At 44.1% G+C, this 18500-nt stretch overlaps 1 protein-coding gene across 7 annotated transcripts in view; it reads left to right on the top strand.

The window, feature by feature from the left end:
- RMC1 (regulator of MON1-CCZ1) overlaps positions 1 to 18500 on the top strand; it is a 29143-nt gene that overhangs the window by 6924 nt on the left and 3719 nt on the right. For all 7 annotated transcript variants that reach the window (XM_002757119.7, XM_078347891.1, XM_078347893.1 and 4 more), the window contains 9 exons: positions 6475 to 6615; positions 6923 to 7026; positions 9435 to 9524; positions 9618 to 9723; positions 11017 to 11128; positions 15410 to 15454; positions 15707 to 15760; positions 17184 to 17312; positions 18329 to 18435. In XM_002757119.7, the coding sequence (XP_002757165.1) occupies positions 6475 to 6615; positions 6923 to 7026; positions 9435 to 9524; positions 9618 to 9723; positions 11017 to 11128; positions 15410 to 15454; positions 15707 to 15760; positions 17184 to 17312; positions 18329 to 18435 (888 nt within the window). The remainder of the gene's footprint in view (positions 1 to 6474; positions 6616 to 6922; positions 7027 to 9434; positions 9525 to 9617; positions 9724 to 11016; positions 11129 to 15409; positions 15455 to 15706; positions 15761 to 17183; positions 17313 to 18328; positions 18436 to 18500) is intronic.

Genomic DNA, 18500 nt, shown 5'->3' on the forward strand with positions numbered 1-18500 from the left:
ACAGGCATGAGCTGTGGCACCCAGCTTTAGGGGACTTTATTTATTTTTCCTAATTGCAAGTAATACATTTAAAAAAATGGGTTTGGTGCCTCGTGCCTGTAATCCCAGCACTTTGGAAGGTTGAAGTGGGCAGATGGCTTCAATCCTGGAGTTTGAGACTACAGGGAAACATGAAGAAATCTCTTATCTACAAAAAATACCAAATATTAGCCAGGCGTGGTGGTGTATGCCTGTAGTCCCAGCTACTCAGGAGGCTGAAGTGGGAGGATTGCTTGAGCCTGGGAGGTAGGAGCTTGCATGAGCCAAGATCACACCACTGTACTCCAGCCTGGATGACAGAGTGAAACCCCATCTCAAAAAAAAAAACAAACTCCATTAAAAAGTGGGCAAAGGCCACGTGTGGTGGCTCATGCCCATAATCACAACACAATGGGAGGCTGCAGTGGATGGATCACCTGAAGTCAGGAGTTTGAGCCCAGCCCAGACAGTATGACAAAACCCTGTCTCTATTAAAAATGCAAAAATTAGCGAGGTATGGTGGCAGGCACCTGTAATCCCAGCTACTAAGGTGGCTGAGGTGGGAGAATTGCTTTAACCCAAGAGGCAGAGGTTGCAGTGAGCTGAGATTGTGCCATTGCACTCCAGCCTGGGCAACAGAACAAGACTCTGTCTCAAAAAAAAAAAATGGTGGACAAAGGACATGAGCAGACACATTTCAAAAGAAGACGTATATGTGACCAACAAGCATATAAAAAGGCTCAACATCACTGATCATTAGAACAATGGAAATCAAAACCACAATGAGATACAGTCTCATACCAGTCAGCATGGCTGTTATCAAAAAGTCAAAGAATAATAGATGCTGGCGAGTTTGTGGAGATAAGGGAACCCTTATGCACTGTTGCTGGGAGCGTAAATTAGTTCAGCTGTTGTGGAAAACAGTATGGCCATTCCTCAGAGCTAAAAGCAGTGTCGTTTGACCTAACAGTTCCATTATTGGGTATATATGCAGAGGAATATACGTTATTTTGCCATAAAGACACATGCACATGAATGTTCATTGCAGCACTGTGCACAATATCAAAGATGTGGAATCAACCTAAATACCCATCAATGACAGATGGGGTAAAGAAAATGTGGTACATATATACCATGGAATACTGTGCAGCCATAAAAATGAACAAGATTGTGTTTTTTTATGGGAACATGGATGGAGATGGAGGCCATTATCTTTAGCAAACTAACACAGGAACAGAAAACCAAATACTGCGTGTTCTCACTTCTAAGTGGGAACTAAATGATAAGAACTTATGAACTACCAAAGAAGGAAACAACAGACACTGGGTCTACTTGAGCAGAGAAGGTGGGAGGAGGGAGAGGAATAGAAAAGATAACTATTGGGTACTGGACCTAATACCTGGGTGATGATGAAATAATCTGTACCACAAACCCCCGTGACACGAGTTTACCTATGTAGCAAACCTTCACATCTACCCCTGAACCTAAAATAATAGCTTAAAAAAAAAAAAACCAGAAAACATTCAAACCTTGCAAGGTATATAATATGAAAAGCAAAAGCTCCCTATAATCCCTAGAAATAATTATTGTGAACTGTTTGGTACATATTCCTCCATTTTTTTTTTTCCTTTTGAGGCAGAGTTTTTGCTCTTGTTGCCCAGGCTGGAGTGCAATGGCACGATCTTGGCTCACTGTAATCTCTGCCTCCCAGGTTCAAGTGATTCCCCTGCCTCAACCTCCCGTGTCCTCGGATTACAGGCAAGCACCACCATGCCCGGCTAATTTTGTATTTTTGGTAGAGACGGGGTTTCTCCATGTTGGTTAGGCTGGTCTTGAACTCCCGACCTCAGGTGATCCACCCACCTCGGCCTCCCAAAGTGCTGGGATTATAGGCGTGAGCAACTGCATCTGGCAATTTTTAAAAATAAATGCATACAAATTTCTTTTTAACAAAAAGGGGAATGTTGTATTTAAACTTTGACAGCTTTTTTTTTTGGTCCAAAGTGTATCTTGGACATCTTTCTATATTTTATTCTGCCTGGCTGGTATTCCACTGTATGGATGGACTGCAGTTTAACCGTTTTCTTGTTATTGCACATTGGCTGGTTTTCCCTTTTTTGTGATTACAAATAACCCTTTGGTAACATGCTTGTACATACTTCTTTCTGTTCTTGGATGAGGCAGTTCTTAGAGGAGAAATTGCAATATAGGTGTGAACATCTGAAAAGCTAAACTGATAGCACCACATTTCTTCTAGACGTGCATTTTCACTAGCAATATAGGAATTTCTGCTTTTTGTACCTTTGGGAGAGCTGGATATTATCAGTCTATAGATATTTGCCAATCTGAGAGGTAGAAAGACTTTATTTGAGAAAGAATTTCACTCTGTCTCCCGGGCTGGAGTGCAGTGCTACAGTCTTGGCTCATGGCACTGGCCACCTCCTGGGTTCAAGTGATTCTCTTGCCTCAGCCTCCCAAGTAGCTGGGACTGCAGGCGCACACCACCACGCTTGGCTAATTTTTGTATTTTTAGTAGAGGTGGAGTTTCACTATGTTGGCTGGACTGGTCTCGAACTCCTGGCCTCAAATGATCCACCCATCTTGGCCTCCCAAAGTGCTGGGATTACAGGTGTGAGCCACTGCGCCCAGCCAAAAGACATTTTAATTTGCCTTTTACATTACCAGGGAAGTAAGCATCTTTTAATTTGTATATTGTCCACTTGTATTTCCTTTTGTGAATTGCCTCTTAAAAATTTTTTATTTTGTAATAATTATTTTTGTGACAGGATCTTTCTCTCTCACCCAGGCTGGAGTACAGTGGCACAGTCACAGCTCACTGCAGCCTTGACCTCCTAGCCTCAAGTAGTCCTCCCACCTCAGCCTCCTGAGTAGCTGGAACCACAGGTGTGTGCCAGCAGGCTCAACCAATTTTTTTTTTCATTTTTTGTTTGTAGAGATGAGGTCTTGCCATGTTGCCTAGACTGGTCTTGAACTCCTAGGCTCAAGCCATTCTCCCTCTGTGGCCTCCCATAGTGCTGGGATTTATGGGCATGAGCTACTGTGTGTGGCCAATAAAGCGTTTTTTTACTGTGGTAAAAAAAAGCATATAACATTTATCATCTTAGCTTTTTAAGTGTACAGTTCGGAGTGTTAGGTATATTCATTCACATTGTTATGAAATACCTCCAGAACCTTTTTCATCTTGGGAAACCGAAACTGTATCCAGTAAACAACTCCCCTTATCCCATCCCCCAGCCCCAACAATCTCTATTTTACTTTCTGTTTTAATGAATTTGACTACTTGTTTATTTTGAGGTGGAGTCTCACTCTGTCGCCCAGGCTGGGGTGCATTGGTGTGATCTTGGCTCACGGCAACCTCTGTCTCCTGGGTTCAAGCTATTCTCCTGTCTCAGCCTCCTGAGTAGCTGGGATTACAGGTGTGCACCACCACACCTGGGTAATTTTTGTATTTTTGGAGGAGATGGGGTTTCACCATGTTGGCCAGGCTGGTCTTGGACTCCTGACTTCAGGTGATCTGCCCACCTCAGCCTTCCAAAGTGCTGGGATTACAGGTGTGAGCCACCATGCTCAACTGAATATAACTACTTTTTATACTTCATATAAGTGAAGTTATACAGTATTTGTCCCTTTGTAATTGGCTTATTTCATCTACCATAATGTCCTCAAGGTTCCCCCATACCAAAGCGTGTGATAGGGTTTCCTTTATATGGCTGATAATACTACATTGTGTTTCTACACCACATTTGTCTTCTCCATTCATCTGTTGAGGGACATTTAGGTTGCTTCCACCTCTTGGCCATTGTGAATAGTGATGGTTCACTTTTATTTATTTATTTTATTTTATTTTATTTTTAAATTTTCCACTGCATTCCTAGAGGAAATAGTGCTGGTTCAATATGGGTATGCAGATGTCTCTTCAAGATCCTGTTTTCAGTTTTTTTAGATTTATACCCAGAGTGGGATTGCTGGAACAGATGGTAGGTCTCTTTCTTAATTTCTGAGGGAACTGCTATACTGTTTTCCATAGCAGTTACACCATTTTCTAATCCCTCCAAGTGTATAAGGGTCCCACTTTCTCCGTATCCTCAGCAACACTTACTATTTTGTTTTTTGTTTTTTTTTTTTTTGATAGTAGCCATCCTTGTTTTGATTTGTGTTCTTTGTTGATTAGTGATGTTGAGCACTTTGGTGTATGTGTGTGTTGGCCACTTGGTGTATCATCTTTGGAGAAATGACTGATTCAGGTCATTGTGCCTATGTTTTTTTTTTTTTAAGAGTCCAGCTCAACGCAACCTCTGTCCCCCGGGTTCAAGTGATTCTCCTGCCTCAGCCTCCCAAATAACTGGGATTACAGGCATGTGCCACTACGCCTGTCTAATTTTGTATTTTTTGTAATGTCGGGGTTTCTCCATGTTGGTCATGCTGGTCTTGAACTCCCGACCTCAGGTGGTCTGCCTGCCTCAGCCTCCCAAAGTGCTGGGATTACGGGTGTGAGCCACCGTGCCTGGCATTGTGCTATTTTTAAAATCAAATTATTATTTGTTAAGTTACAGTTTTTTATGTATTCTGATATTAACACCTTAGCGATATGATTTGCACATATTTTCTCTGGATCTGGAGGTTGCCTTTACTCTGTGGATTGTGTCCTTTGATGCACCTGCCTGTTTCTTTTCATCTGTTCCTGCTTCTTGACCTATTGGGTGTGCTGCTGAGTTCTCTAAGTTGAACTAATTTAGAGAGTGTTAAGAGTTCTTTTAGGTTTTAATTTTGTTGACCTAATGAAAGCAGTATAATTTAGAATGTATGGATAGAGAAAATACACCTGTGTGTTAATGCCATGGTGCTTTGCTGTAAGTTCATCATCAAAATCTTAGCAATGACTGGGCTGGCTTGGTGGCTCATGCCTGTAATCCCAGCACTTTGGGAGGCCAAGGTGAGCAGATCATCTGAGGTCAGGAGTTTGAGACCAGCCTGGCCAACATAGCGAAACCCCATCTCTAGTAAAAACACAAAAATTAGTCACATGTGTGATGGGCACCTGTAATCCCAGCTGCTTGGGAGGCTGAGGCAGGAGAATCTCTTGAACCTTTGAGGTGGAGGTTGCAGTGAGCTGAGATTGTGTCATTGCACTCCAACCTGGGTGACAAGAGCAAAACTCTGTCTCAAAAAAAAAAAAATCTTTGTAATGACCAACAGGAGAACTTTAAACTTTAGGCAAATTCCATACACACAGAAATAGAGTTTTGTGCATGTGATTGCATGGAAAGGGTGGCTTGCTTTATGGAGGAGTTTCTTATGGTAATCATTTAAAAGTCTTTCTGTTCTCTGCAGTGGGAAAGCGTTCCTTAAAGTTACCTAGATGGTCTTCAGATCTTCAAGAAAAAAAAAAAGAAAGAAGACTAGCACATCCTAATTATTATGGTTATTAAGAAGCTCACAGCTCCTGCCTCTGACCTGCACAGCAGTTCTTCAGTGCAGTGTACCATGAGCATCAGTGTCTTGGGGGCCCTATAGTGTTCTGTAATATCAGAATATTTAGAGTATATTTAAAATGTGCCTTGATTATAAAGCTCTGCATTTGTATGCAGTCTTATGAACACATACTGCTAGAAAAAGGGAGCTCCTCCCAGGCGCAGTGTAGACTGGAGATTAGATGGAGGCCAAGCAAAAGGCAGATCTGCTGTGGGCTGGAAGGTGGCTGACTTATTACACAGGGTCCTGGAGGTGTCGATTTCTTTTGGCCATTTCCTGGATGAAGGAGAATTTTGTTGTGCCTTGCTCTCAGGTATATGGTGCCCAAGCATGTGGAGGCACAGACATGGATTTTGGAAGGAAACAGCCTGCACAGGCGATAATTACTTTGTTAAGGGGCAGATTTGCTAACCCACACTTGGAGGCTTGTTTCTCATCTGGCTAATAGGGCCAGTGATGCCCACCTCTCAGTTGTGGCAAAGAGTAAATGAGTTAGGCTCTGTAAAGCACCAAGCATAGGGCTGGTTGAGTAGTAGGTATAATAAGTACACATAAGAATGTTCATTTCCTTTAGTGGGTTTCTTCTGCTTTTCATTTTCAGAGCGCACTGTAAGAATCTTCTGACAGTTTGCTGTTTGTTTATTGATTTATTTTTTTGAGACTGAGTCTCACTCTCTCACCCAGGCTGGAGTGTGATGCTGTGATCTCAGCGCATTGCAACCTCCGCCTCCCGGGTTCAAACAATTCTTGTGCCTCAGCCTCCTGAGTAGCTGGGATTACAGGTGTGTACCACCACACCCGGCTAACTTTTGTACTGTTAATAGAGATGAGGTTTCACCATTTTGTCCAAGCTGGTCTAGAACTCCTTACCTCAGGTGATCCTCCCACCTCAGCCTCCCAAAGCGCTGGGAGTAGTTTGCTGTTTTTTTAAGTGAAGATCCTGTTTCTTAAACATTGCTTCAGGTATTACCAGAGAAACGGAGCCTGAAACTCTTGAAGAGCCACAATCTCAATGTGAATTGGTACATGTACTGCCCCGAGAGTGCTGTAATCTTGCTGTCTACCACAGTCCTGGAGAATGTCCTGCAGCCTTTTCACTTTAGGGTAAGAGGAAGCCTCTCCTGAAAACACCACCTTTCCCCTCTTGTCCCCCATTCCTATAGCATTCTAATGTGTCAAGCAGTTAAGGGAGTTTCCTCCAACTGTAATGTCACCACTCTGACCAGTAGAGGGCAGTCTGTGCACCCTTCAGCTCCTGGAGCCATTCTATGCTATGCAGGCAGAGGCTGTAAGAGGCCTCAGGGGTTGGTGCAAAGGATGAAGTCTGTGTTTATCTTTGTTGGTTTTACATAGGGAATGGTGAAACAAGGGGTTTAATAAGTTTTTCCTAAAATTTTTTCCCCCTAAACAGGCTGGCACTATGTCGAAGCTGCCCAAATTTGAGATTGAATTACCAGCTGCACCTAAGTCAACGAAACCCAGCCTTTCCGAAAGAGACATTGCAATGGCCACCATGTACGTCTGTGTCAGAGAGAATTCCGTCCTGTGATTGCTTTCAGTAATATAAATAGCAGAAGTATGTTACAAGCCTCACGGTGTTTCCCTGACCCGTAGAACACATAAGGAGGACTCCCCTTCTCCTGGGTATTCAATATCTGGATTCTGTGAACATAGCCTGCAGACTTTTTGGCATTCTTTTTGATTTGATGAGCTTTGTGATACTAAGGAATTCCTCTACTTTTCTAGCCTGATAAAACAAGAACACCAATTTATTTCTTAGTATCTTTTAGAATTTATTTTTTTCTTTTGAGACAGTTTCACTCTGTCACGCAGGCTGGAGTGCAGTGGCGCAGTCTTGGCTCACTACAGCCTCTGCCTCCCAGGCTCAAGCGATTCTCCTGCTTCAGCCTTCCAAGTAGCTGGGACTATATAAGTGTGTGCCACTTTGTCTGGCTAATCTTTGTATTTTTGGTAGAGACAAAGTTTCACCATGTTGGGCAGGATGGTCTCGAACTTCTGACCTCAGGTGATCCACCTGCCTTGGCCTCCCAAATTATAGGTATGAGCCACTGTGCATGGCCAAGTTTTTTTTTTTAAAGCTAAGTTAAATCATAATTGTTCTAAATAAGAAAATAGATTAAGATATTTCTATAACAAACATGGAACTGAATTACTTATATGGAGGTATATTTTTATTTGCAAAAGTGGATATCTCAGTTTTTTTTTTTTAGACAGAGTTTTGTTCTTGTTACCCAGGCTGGAGTGCAATGGCGCGATCTCGGCTCACTGCAACCTCTGCCTCCTGGGTTCAGGCAATTCTCCTGCCTCAGCCTCCTGAGAAGCTGAGATTACAGGCACACGCCACCATGCCCAGCTAATTTTTTGTATTTTTAGTAGAGACGGGGTTTCACCATGTTGACCAGGATGGTCTCAATCTCTCAACCTCGTGATCCACCAGCCTCGGCCTCCCAAAGTGCTGGGATTACAGGCTTGAGCCACCGCGCCCGGCCTTAGTTTTTAAACTTTGTCATGAAAATTTTAAGCACCCAACAGATACTAATAAAAAGAACTCCCATATGTCTGTATCTCTGGTTTGACAATAGTCAAAATTTTGCTTCTAATTTACTTCTGATTCTTCTGTGTCCTAAAACAGTGGTTTCCAAACTTTTAAACTTTTTAGTAGTTAGTATAATGCTCTTTTCTTTATTTCTTCTTTTTTGTTTAAAGTTACTCTTCTGTGGCATCCCTATCCCTGTTTATGTTTTAAATTTTTTTTGGAAAGTCTTGCTCTGTCGCTCAGGCTGGAGTGCAGTGTTGCGATCTCAAATCACTGCAACCTCTGCCTCCAGGTTCAAGCAATTCTCCCGCCTCAGCCTCCCGAGTAGCTGGGACTACAGGTGCATGCCACCATATCTGCATAATTTTTGTATTTTCTGAAGAGATGGGGTTTTGCCATGTTGCCCAGGCTGGTCTTGAACTCCTAGGCTCAGGTGGTCCTCTCACCTTGGCCTCCCAGAGTGCTGGGTTTATAGGCATGAGTCACCGTGTCCAGCCAGCATTCAGTTTAGATGGCAGATAAAGTGAGAGCAGTCCTAGCTGAAGTGGAGGTGGGGTCCTGTTCCCTCCCATCTTGGTCTCCTCTTCGTCCCTGGGCAGGCCAGCACAGAGTTTACCGCTGGACTAGAATATGCATTTAGGAGCTATTCACAGCAACATTTATTAGATGGCACTTCATAAAAATAAGTAGCAAAGGCTGAGCATGGTGGCACACACCTGTAATACCAGCGACTGGGGAGGCCAAGGCAGGAGGATCACCTTGAGGCCAGGAGTTCAAGACCAGCCTGGGCAACATAGTGAGACCCCATTTCTACAAAAAAATTTAAAAATTAGGCAGGCATGGTGGCACGTGCATGTAGTCCTATCTACTGGGGAAGCTGAGGTGAGGGAGGATCGCCTAAGCCTAGCAGTAGGAGGTTGCAATGAGCTATGGTTGCACCACTGTATTCCAGCCTGGGTGACAGAGGGAGACCCTGTCTCTAAAAAATGAAAATAAAAAATAGTGGTTATATTTTCTTGTTATTAAGGAATATACATTCATTATACAAAGCTTTTAAAACAGGAGAAGGAAATAAACCTGGCCTTTCACTCAAGGATAACTATTAACGTGTCTTTCCAATCATTTTAGACTCTATGCTTAGGTTTGGGGTTTTCTTTTAAAAGATTATGATCAAGCTATATGTAGTGTGTGTTCTCTTTTCTGTTTAACTTTGTAATAGGCTTTGAATAATTGCACTTTCTTTGTAAACATTTTTATTGGCAGCAAAATATTAAGTGAATATCTCATAATTCACTTAACTGTGATGCCAGTTAGAAGAAAGAAATTTTGAATGGCCAGATGTGATTTATGTCTCTTTGTTCTCTAGATATGGGCAGCTGTATGTTCTCTTCTTGAGGCATCATTCTCGGACCTCCAACAGCACAGGAGCGGAGGTGGTCCTCTATCATCTACCACGGTAGAGTTCATAGTTTGTTTCCCCTCTTCTCTGTGATTTAAAATGTGAACTGCAGCTTGTTGATCTGCTTTTTTTCTTTCTTTCATCCTACAGAGAAGGGGCCTGTAAAAAGATGCACATATTGAAGTTAAATAGGACGGGAAAGTTTGCCCTGAACGTGGTGGACAACCTGGTAGTCGTGCATCATCAGGATACAGAGGTACAAGCAGTCTGCAATTCTGTCAAAGTTAAGGTTGCTTAAAACCCTTGTGAAAATTGGCGGCTGGGCATGGTGGATCACGCCTGTAATCCCAGCACTATGGAAGGCTCAAGCAGATTGTTTGAGCTCAGCCCTATACCCCACCTATATAAAAAATACAAAAATTAGGCTGGGCGAGGTGGCTCACGCCTGTAATCCCAGCACTTTTGGAGGCTGAGGTGGGTGGATCACAAGGTCAGGAATTCAAGGCTGAGGTGGATGGATCACTATGTCAGCCTGGCCAACATAGTGAGACCCTGTTTCTACTAAAAATACAAAAATTAGCCAGATGCAACACGCACCTGTAGTCCCAGCTACATGGAAGGCTGAGACAGAAGAATCGCCTGAACCCAGGAGGCGGAGGTTGCAGTGAGCTGAGACCACACCATTATACTCCAGCCTGCGTAATAGAGTGGGACTGCATCTCAAAAACAAAACAAAACAAAAATTAGCCTGGTATGGTAGTACATGCTTATAGTCCCAGCTACTTGGTAGGCTGAGGCTGGAGGATTGCTTGAGCCCAAGAGGTCGGGCTTCAATGAGCTGAGCTCGTGCTACTGCACTCCACCCTGGGTGATAAAGCAAGATCCTGTCTCCAAAGAAGAAAAATTGGCAAAATGTTCTGAATAAGACTAGAAAGTGCAATTATATGCTAAAAGTTTTGGTCTTTCAGATGGAAATGGGTTTGGTAGTCTAAGTAGTTTAGAAAAAAGTGATTCTGTCAGTTGATTAAAGATAATTGAAGACTATTTCAGAAAGTAATGCTTGAGGGGATTTGACCTTTGGAAGAAGATGTCCCATGAGTACATGAATTCTCTCTTCGATTGTGAGCACGGATGACAGTGCTGGTGGATAATGGTTTTGAGGCCGTGTGGACAACTAGAATGGGTCCTGTGGCTGGGCTTCTGGTATAAAGAAGCCATTTTCCTCCTCTACCCTCCCAGAGGGTGGTGACACTCTCTGATATGTGAAGATGTCTCCAGTTGAAGTGACAGATCTGCGTAGGTCACTCTGCGTGAGCTCGTCAAGGGAGGCATGTCATAAATGCAGGAAATACTTGTGAGAGGAGAGAAAAATATTAAAAGAGAGTTGTAATGTTAATGACAAATTTCTCCTCAAGTAAGAACTAGCCTGTAGGGAGGAAATGCAAACACAGGCTTTTAAACGGATCCTAACAGCAAGATGGGATGGAATGAAAGGGACTGGGCAAACCATGATTCATTTTAGCCTCAGTCTTATCTTTCTCCTCCTTAGACGTCAGTCATATTTGACATCAAGTTACGGGGAGAGTTTGACGGCTCTGTTACCTTCCACCACCCGGTGCTTCCCGCTCGATCAATCCAGCCCTATCAGATCCCCATTGCAGGTAAAACGGGTTTTGTAGAGGAGTCTGTGCTGCCGTTTCACCACATGGCTGGGTTCACCATGATCTTTGGCAGTCATGTTAAAAGCGGAATGAGGAGTCTAAACAGAGATGACCAGATCTGTTTGACTTTGCCAGGGGCCATTTGTTCTAGTTTTGTTGTTTTTGAGATGGAGTCTCACTCTGTCACCCAGGTTGGTGTGTAGTGGTATGATCTTGGTTCACTACAACCTCTGCCTCCCAAAAGGTTCAAGATAGTGAGGTATTCACTTGGTTCAATCGCTTGAATACTTGTGAGAAGAGATAAGGTTCAAGTGAGTCTCCTGCCTCAGCCTTCCAGGTAGCTGGGATTACAGCTGTGTGCCACCATGCCCAGCTAATTTTTTTGTATTTTTAGTAGACACGGGGTTTCACCATGTTGGCCAGGTTGGTCTTGAACTCCTGGCCTCAAGTGATCTGGCCTTGGCCTCCTAAAAGGCCAGGATTACAGGCATGAGCCACCACACCTAGTCCCAATTTTTGTATTTTTGGTAGAGATGGGGTTTTGCTGTGTTGGCCAGACTGGTCTTGAATTGCTGACCTCAGGTGATCCGCCTGCCTCGGTCTCCCAAAGTGCTAGGATTACAGATGTGAGCCACCATGCCCAGACTGTTGTAGTTTTTTTTTTTTTTTTTTGGAGATGGAGTCTTGCTCTGTCACCAGGCTGGAGAGCGGTGGCATAATCTCTACTCACTGCAACCTCTACCTCCTGGGTTCAAACGATTCTTCGCCTCAGCCTCCTGAGTAGCTGGAACCACAGGCGCGTGCCACCGCACTGGCTGATTTTTGTATTTTTAGTAGAGATGGGGTTTCCCCATGTTGGCCAGGATGGTCTCAATCTCTTGACCTCGTGATCCGCCCACCTTGGCCTCCCAAAGTGCTGGGATTATAGGCATGAGCCACCGCGCCCGGCCTTTTTTTTTTTTAATGCAACTACTACTGATCCAATGATCCTATAAGCTAAAACTGTGTTGTGAAAAAGCATTTTCTAGGATAGATTAATGTTCCTTGGGAGGAAATAGAATAATTTATCTTCCCTGAGCTTTAGAATGGATAGTTGTGATTACCCATTGATGGTAAAAGATGTTTTAATATTGAATACACAAATAACATTTTCTATTTGCCTAAGCTCTGTAACCCTGAAATTAACTTTGGCTGTATGCTTGTTACTTGAACCTGGGATCACTTTTCTCTTTCTCACATTGTGACAAAGAGATGACAGTGTGATAGTGATGATGAATATTGCATTCTTTGGGACTGACAGTCACAATAAGTGTTTAGGCCTACCCAAATCAGTCCTCCTCCTGCCTGGAGAGCTGGGGGTAGGAAGTCAGAAGAGGGGAGGTCAGGAATTCAGGAAAAGGGAAAGAAGTCATTTATTTGCTTTGTTTTGCATTTTCCCAGTGTAATCAATTTTAAGATAGAACTGAAACAATGTTCAACACACACTTTCTATCTCTCTCTCTCCTTTTTTGTTTTTCCTTAAACAGAACTTTATTTTCTCACAGTTCTGGGGGCTAGAAGTTCAAGATCAAGATATCTGTGGGTTTGCTTTCTTCTAAGGCCTCTGTCCTTGCAGGTGGCCACCTTCTCACTGTGTCCTCACGGGGTCTTTCTTCTGTGCCTGTCCCTCCCAGGAGTCTCTCAGCTTGCTTTTGAAGGAGATTGGAGTGCAGAGTTAGCTATTTGGAGGTTTCAGTGTGCAGGCCATAGTCAGATGGCTTACATTTGGAACCCTGGTACCAATGTGTTGTTCTTTGTCAGTTAGCACTGGGTGGGTTGACCCAGACTGCAGTCAGGATTTCCTTGTACCTTTCACTCAGGAGATTCGGAATTGGGCTCTGGCTGAAAGTTTAGCAAGAACACCATCATCAGCCTGCCTGCCCTGTCCTGCTGGATCAGCCAAAAGCTTAGTAACTTTTTGGGACAGTTGGAGGAAGGAACTGGTTCTTATAGATGTTTGATTAGGTCTTTTGGCCTTCTGTGTTCTTTTGAGCTGCTTCCTTTTCCTCTGTAAATAATGTTAGCATTGAAAGAATAGAGTGTGCCAAGGGATTGTCTTGTGTCTGCTGCCCACTTGCTGAAGGTAACTGCTAGTGAATTGGGGAAAAAAACGAAACATTTAGAACAAGCCTGTCTAGCTCATGCCTGTGGGCCACATGCGGCCCAGGACAGCTTTGAATGCAGCCCAACACAAATTCTTAAACTTTATTAGAACATCATGAGATTTTTTTTTTTTTAACTCATCATTAGTGTTAGTGTATTCTGTATGGGGCCCAAGACCATTCTTTTTCTTCCAGATGTGGCCCAGGGAAGCCAAAAGATTGGACACCCCTGGCTTAGAAACTTTAGCTCTGTTCCAGTGGTACAGGACCAGTTAGGAGGCATCAGGTTCTAACCACCCGGTTATAATGGAACAGATGCAAGGCCTGGTCACAGTAATAGCCTGAGCAGAGATCAATAGGAGGAAGCCAGAAATCCACTGAGGATCTGGGAACCTAGGGAGTGTGGGCTGCAAAGTGTTTTCAGAGGTTAGTGACTTTCCTTTTGTTTCCTGCTGGGCTGTCAGCCCCGGCAGCTTGATGCATCTGTGTTGTCTTGCCCCTGTGCTGCCACTGGGTAGGCGTGTTCAGGAATTGAATGGGCTGTTTAGAAAGATACAACCAGCACTTTTGGGAAGAGTGAGCCACCCATTTTCCGTTTTTGGCCTGTGAGACCAGTGGGTCTCAATCTGACTACATATTAGGATCATCTGGAGGGTTTAAAAACAAAAGCTCTTACCTGACAGTGTGCAGATCAGTCAGAGTTGAGGGCCGTGCATTCGGTGCAGACCTTGACCTTTAGGTCCAAAGTGCGAGTGTTATTCACCAAAGGTTGTCTGCCTGGGCTCTTTCCTACTTTTGGGTGGTCTGTTCACAATGACCCCTTTCTCTGACCAGCTGATTGAAACCTGCCTTCTGATTGAAACCTGCCTTCTGAAATTGGAACAGAACCAGGAGTCGTGGTTGGCTTGTAGGGCTGCCTACATGGCACATGAGCAGTATAACTGGTTGCTAAGGGTCCCTGTCATGTGAGGTTTTGGGGGTCTGCTTCCCAGATGAACTCACTGTGCCTGGACCTATTCTGTGCAATGGATAATTAAGCTAATTATTTAGACATAAGTGGTTGGGTGTGGTGGATCATGCCTATAATCCCAGCACATTGGGAGGCTGAGGTGGGCAGATCACTTGAGCCCAGGAGGAGTTTGAGACCAGCCTGGGCAATATAGAGACCTTGTCTTTACAAAACAAACAAAAAAAAGGTATCAGGGCATGTAGGTATCATGCCTGTAGTCGTAGCTACTCCGAAGGCTGACGCAGGAGAATCACTTGAACCAAGGAGTTCGAGGTTATAGTGTGTTATGATCAATTACTGCACTCAAGCCTGGACAGCAGAGCAACACCCTATCTCTTTAAAAAAACAAAACAAAAAAAGGCCAGGGACCATGGTTCACGCCTATAATCCCAGCACTTTGGGAGGCTGAGGTGGGTGGACCAGTTGAGGTCAGGAGTTCAAGACCAGCCTGCCAACATGGTAAAACCCCATCTCTACTGAAAACATGGAAAATTTTAGTCAGGTGTGGTAGCACGGTGAAACACCGTCTCTACTGAAAACACAAAAAAATTAGCCAGGTATGGTGGCACATGCTTATAATCTCAGCTACTTGGGAGGCTGAGGAAGGAGAATATCATGAACCTGGGAGGCAGAGGTTGCAATGAGCCAAGATTGTGCCAGTGCACTCCAGCCTGGGTGATAGAATGAGTCTCCATCTCAAAAAAAAAAAAAAAAACATAATTAAGCTACGGTAAGCTACAAGCCACATTTAGTTGAAACATTCTCCGTTGATGATCTGATTTTGAATCCGGATATTTGATTTTGAATCCTCCAAGTAAATCTCTCAGTTCCTTAATGTGCATATAGAAATGATCATGAGTCATCTTTGGTTATTAAAACTGAAACCACAGTGATTGAAGCCTTGACGTGTTTCCTTTTTCTCGGTGACATTTTCATGGATTGTTCTCAACTCCTTCCCCCTTCCTCCCCATATGTGCTACCAGTGAGACGGAATAGTTCATTTCTTCCTTAACTACAATTGAAGAAACATTTCCTAATGACATGAAAAAGTACTGAGTTTTGTGTCTTAAGTACTGGCACTTGCAGCATTTTCTGACTGCATTGTTGCACTTGTGTTGTCTCAATTTGTAGGTCCTGCTGCTGTGACCAGCCAGTCTCCTGTTCCATGTAAACTCTGTATCCTTTACTAAGGCATTGGCACCGTGCACAAAAGGGAAAGTGGTTATCCTTACAGAGGGGCCCTGAAGCCCTTCCCTGGGCAGCTGTGAATAATGATCTGAGAGTCACCCCACAGGCAGCCTCCCTGACTGTCCAGGGCCCCAGTGTCTAGGGTGGACTCAGCACATGGGCAGGGGCATGTGCTAATGGAAACTGGGTTTGTCTTTTATTTTCATCTATACCTGGTTTAGAATTTCCTATAACCTGTGGATTCTTCATCCTGGATTGTCTTTCAACCTGACATCATCATCAGTGCAAGCCAAGGTAGGTCAGTGGGGACAGTTGTCATGTTAGAACATGGTGCTTGTTGACTTTGGATCCCAGTTGTAGCCAGGGACATTTTCAAGGCGAATCTGAGAAATGACCTCTCCTTTCAACATTGGGAATGGGTTTTTTTTTAAATCAAGAACATATACTACTTTTTATAATTAAAGCAACAACTAAGAATGCCATTCCCCTGCTTAAGCCCATTCTGGAAAGCCAGACTCCATCCCAGGGTGGGTGGGAAGCCGGACTCCATCCCAGGGTGTCTGTTTCCCTTCGTGTCTCATGTCGACCTTCCCTCCAGTGCTCGTGCCCTTTTCTGTTCTGCATGAGCCCAGGAGATGTGCTACTCTTTCTGGCCTTGCTTGCGAAGCCTTGTCAGCCTGTTTTCTCTTCCTGGGTAATCTCTTATTAGAGAACTCTTATTTTTTTGAGGCAGGATCTCACTCTGTCACCCAAGCTGGAATGCAGTGGTGTGATCTCAGTTTACTGCAGCCTTGAGCTCCTGGGATCAGGCAATTCTCCCACCTCAGCCTCCTGAGTAGCTGGGCCTGCAGGACCCCACCACGCCCAGCTAATTTATTATTATTATTATTTTTGTAGAGACAGGGTCTTGCCATGTTGCCCTAACCTGTGTCTCTAATACCTCACCAAACTGGTATTAGAGAATTTCCTATGTTACTCTTGAATCATCTGTGTATTTTCCTGCCTTTCCTCTGGGATTCTTGAGAATTTTTGAGGCGAGAATTAGCCCTGATGCTGTAGGTATCCCCTGTATGTAGTGAATTCATTTCTCCCCTGTGCATCTCGCTGGTGGTTTCCTGTACAGCTGCTCTGTACCTGCCTTGGGAAAACTGAAAAAGGGATCACTCAGATGATTTTTATGTGGCCCTTCAGTCTCCTGCAGAACCCCAGTCAAGAAAGGCCACAGCAGATGACGGCAGTGTGGGTGATCAGTACATTTATGGGTCGATGAATGGATGAGTTATGATGTTCCAGTACAGCCTCTAGAGTTACCTTTTAAACTCATGAGCCATTGTCGGAGAAACCAAAGTACAGGACCGAAGTTGATGCCACGTGTGGACATCTTTTTCTATTTTAAATGTTAAAAGAGGGACTAGTCTAGGAAAGTCCCCGTTTGGAATGAAGGACTAGGGAGCTACACCATTGATGTGCCCCTGAATGCCGAGGCTACTTCGGAAGAGTCAGCCAGGTGTGTGGTAGTTTGGCCATCAGTCTTTCTGTTTTAGACATGCTCCTGAATGGCTTGGCTCGGCTCTGCTTAGGAAGAAAAAGCTACATTAACTGTACTTTGCAGCTTTTCATCACTGCCTACCCCCTGCCTGCCCCACAGATGTTTAGGGGAACCGTTTTTGTTATGGTTTCCATCATAGTGTTATGTTTGCTGCCTCTTAAAATCCAGGTTACCTCTGGAACCTCCAAGTGAAACTTGAGCCCATAGTAAATCTCTTGCCAGACAAAGGAAGATTGATGGACTTTCTCCTCCAGAGAAAGGAATGCAAGATGGTCATCCTGTCTGTCTGTTCACAGAGTAAGTTGAATCCTTCCCCCTTGATCTGGTTCCAGTATGAGGCCTGTGCTGTCAACACTTTTTATTGGGATGTAGGCTACATTGTTATGCCTTGTCTCTAACTCAGAGCCTAATTCTTTATGTGAGGGGTGGCTATGTGACCCCCTGGAAAAGGCTGCTAAATGGAAAGATGACTTGTAGAGATATGGATGAGAAAATAACAATAGATAGATTGGTTCTGAATCAAAGCAGACCTAAACGTAGGCACACAGGAGGGGAATGGGCCACCACCCCTGGCCTTCACACACACCTCTTTCAGAATTCAAGTCACTGATTGCCTATGTGTTGTCTTTAAGAATCCCCTACTGAGGCCAGGCATGGTGGTTCCTCCTTATAATCAGCACTCTAGGAGGCTGAGACATAAGGATTGACTGAGCCCAGGAGTTTGAGACCAGCCTGGACGACATGGTGAGACACTGTCTCTGCAAAAAAAATTAGCTGAGTTTGCTGGTGCACACCTGTGGCCCCAGCTGCAGAGGGAGGCCTGCTTGAGTCCAGGAGGATGAAGCTGCAGTGAGCTGTTTATGCCAGTGTACCTCCAGCCTGGCAACAGAGCAAGACCCTGTCTCAGGGAAAAAAAAAAAAAAAAATCCCCTTCCAATACATGTAGTTGGTGTTTTGTTGTTTTTCTTTTTGTTTTGGTAGAGATGGGGTCTTGCCTTGTTGCCCAGGCTGGTCTCAAACTCCCAGCCTTAAGTGATCCTTCTGCCTCAGCTTCCCCACAGTTCTGGGAGGGATTAGGGGTGTGAGCCACTGAGCCTGGCCTGCTATAGCTTTTTTTTTTAACTGTAACCAGAAAGGGGTTATGAATGACGTCTAGGTGTCAGGACTTTAAAGTATTACATTTCTCAGAGTGTCCTTTAAAGGCACTTTTGCATTGGTAACCTTTTGAGATTAGTTTTTATCACAGCAACGTGTGGAAATTCTGAAGCTGACATGAAGTCGGTTTGATCTGTGTGAACATTGTGCCTTTCCAGTGTTAAGTGAGTCAGACAGAGCATCGCTGCCCGTGATAGCGACTGTTTTTGATAAACTCAACCATGAGTATAAAAAGTATTTGGACGCGGAGCAGAGTTATGCGATGGTGAGTTACATGGAGTATAACGAAGGGTTCTCCTCCATCCCCTCCTGGTATTTTCTAAGTAATTA

The sequence above is a fragment of the Callithrix jacchus genome, chromosome 13 (genome assembly GCF_049354715.1).
Source record: "Callithrix jacchus isolate 240 chromosome 13, calJac240_pri, whole genome shotgun sequence".
NCBI classification, from domain to species: Eukaryota; Metazoa; Chordata; class Mammalia; order Primates; family Cebidae; genus Callithrix; species Callithrix jacchus.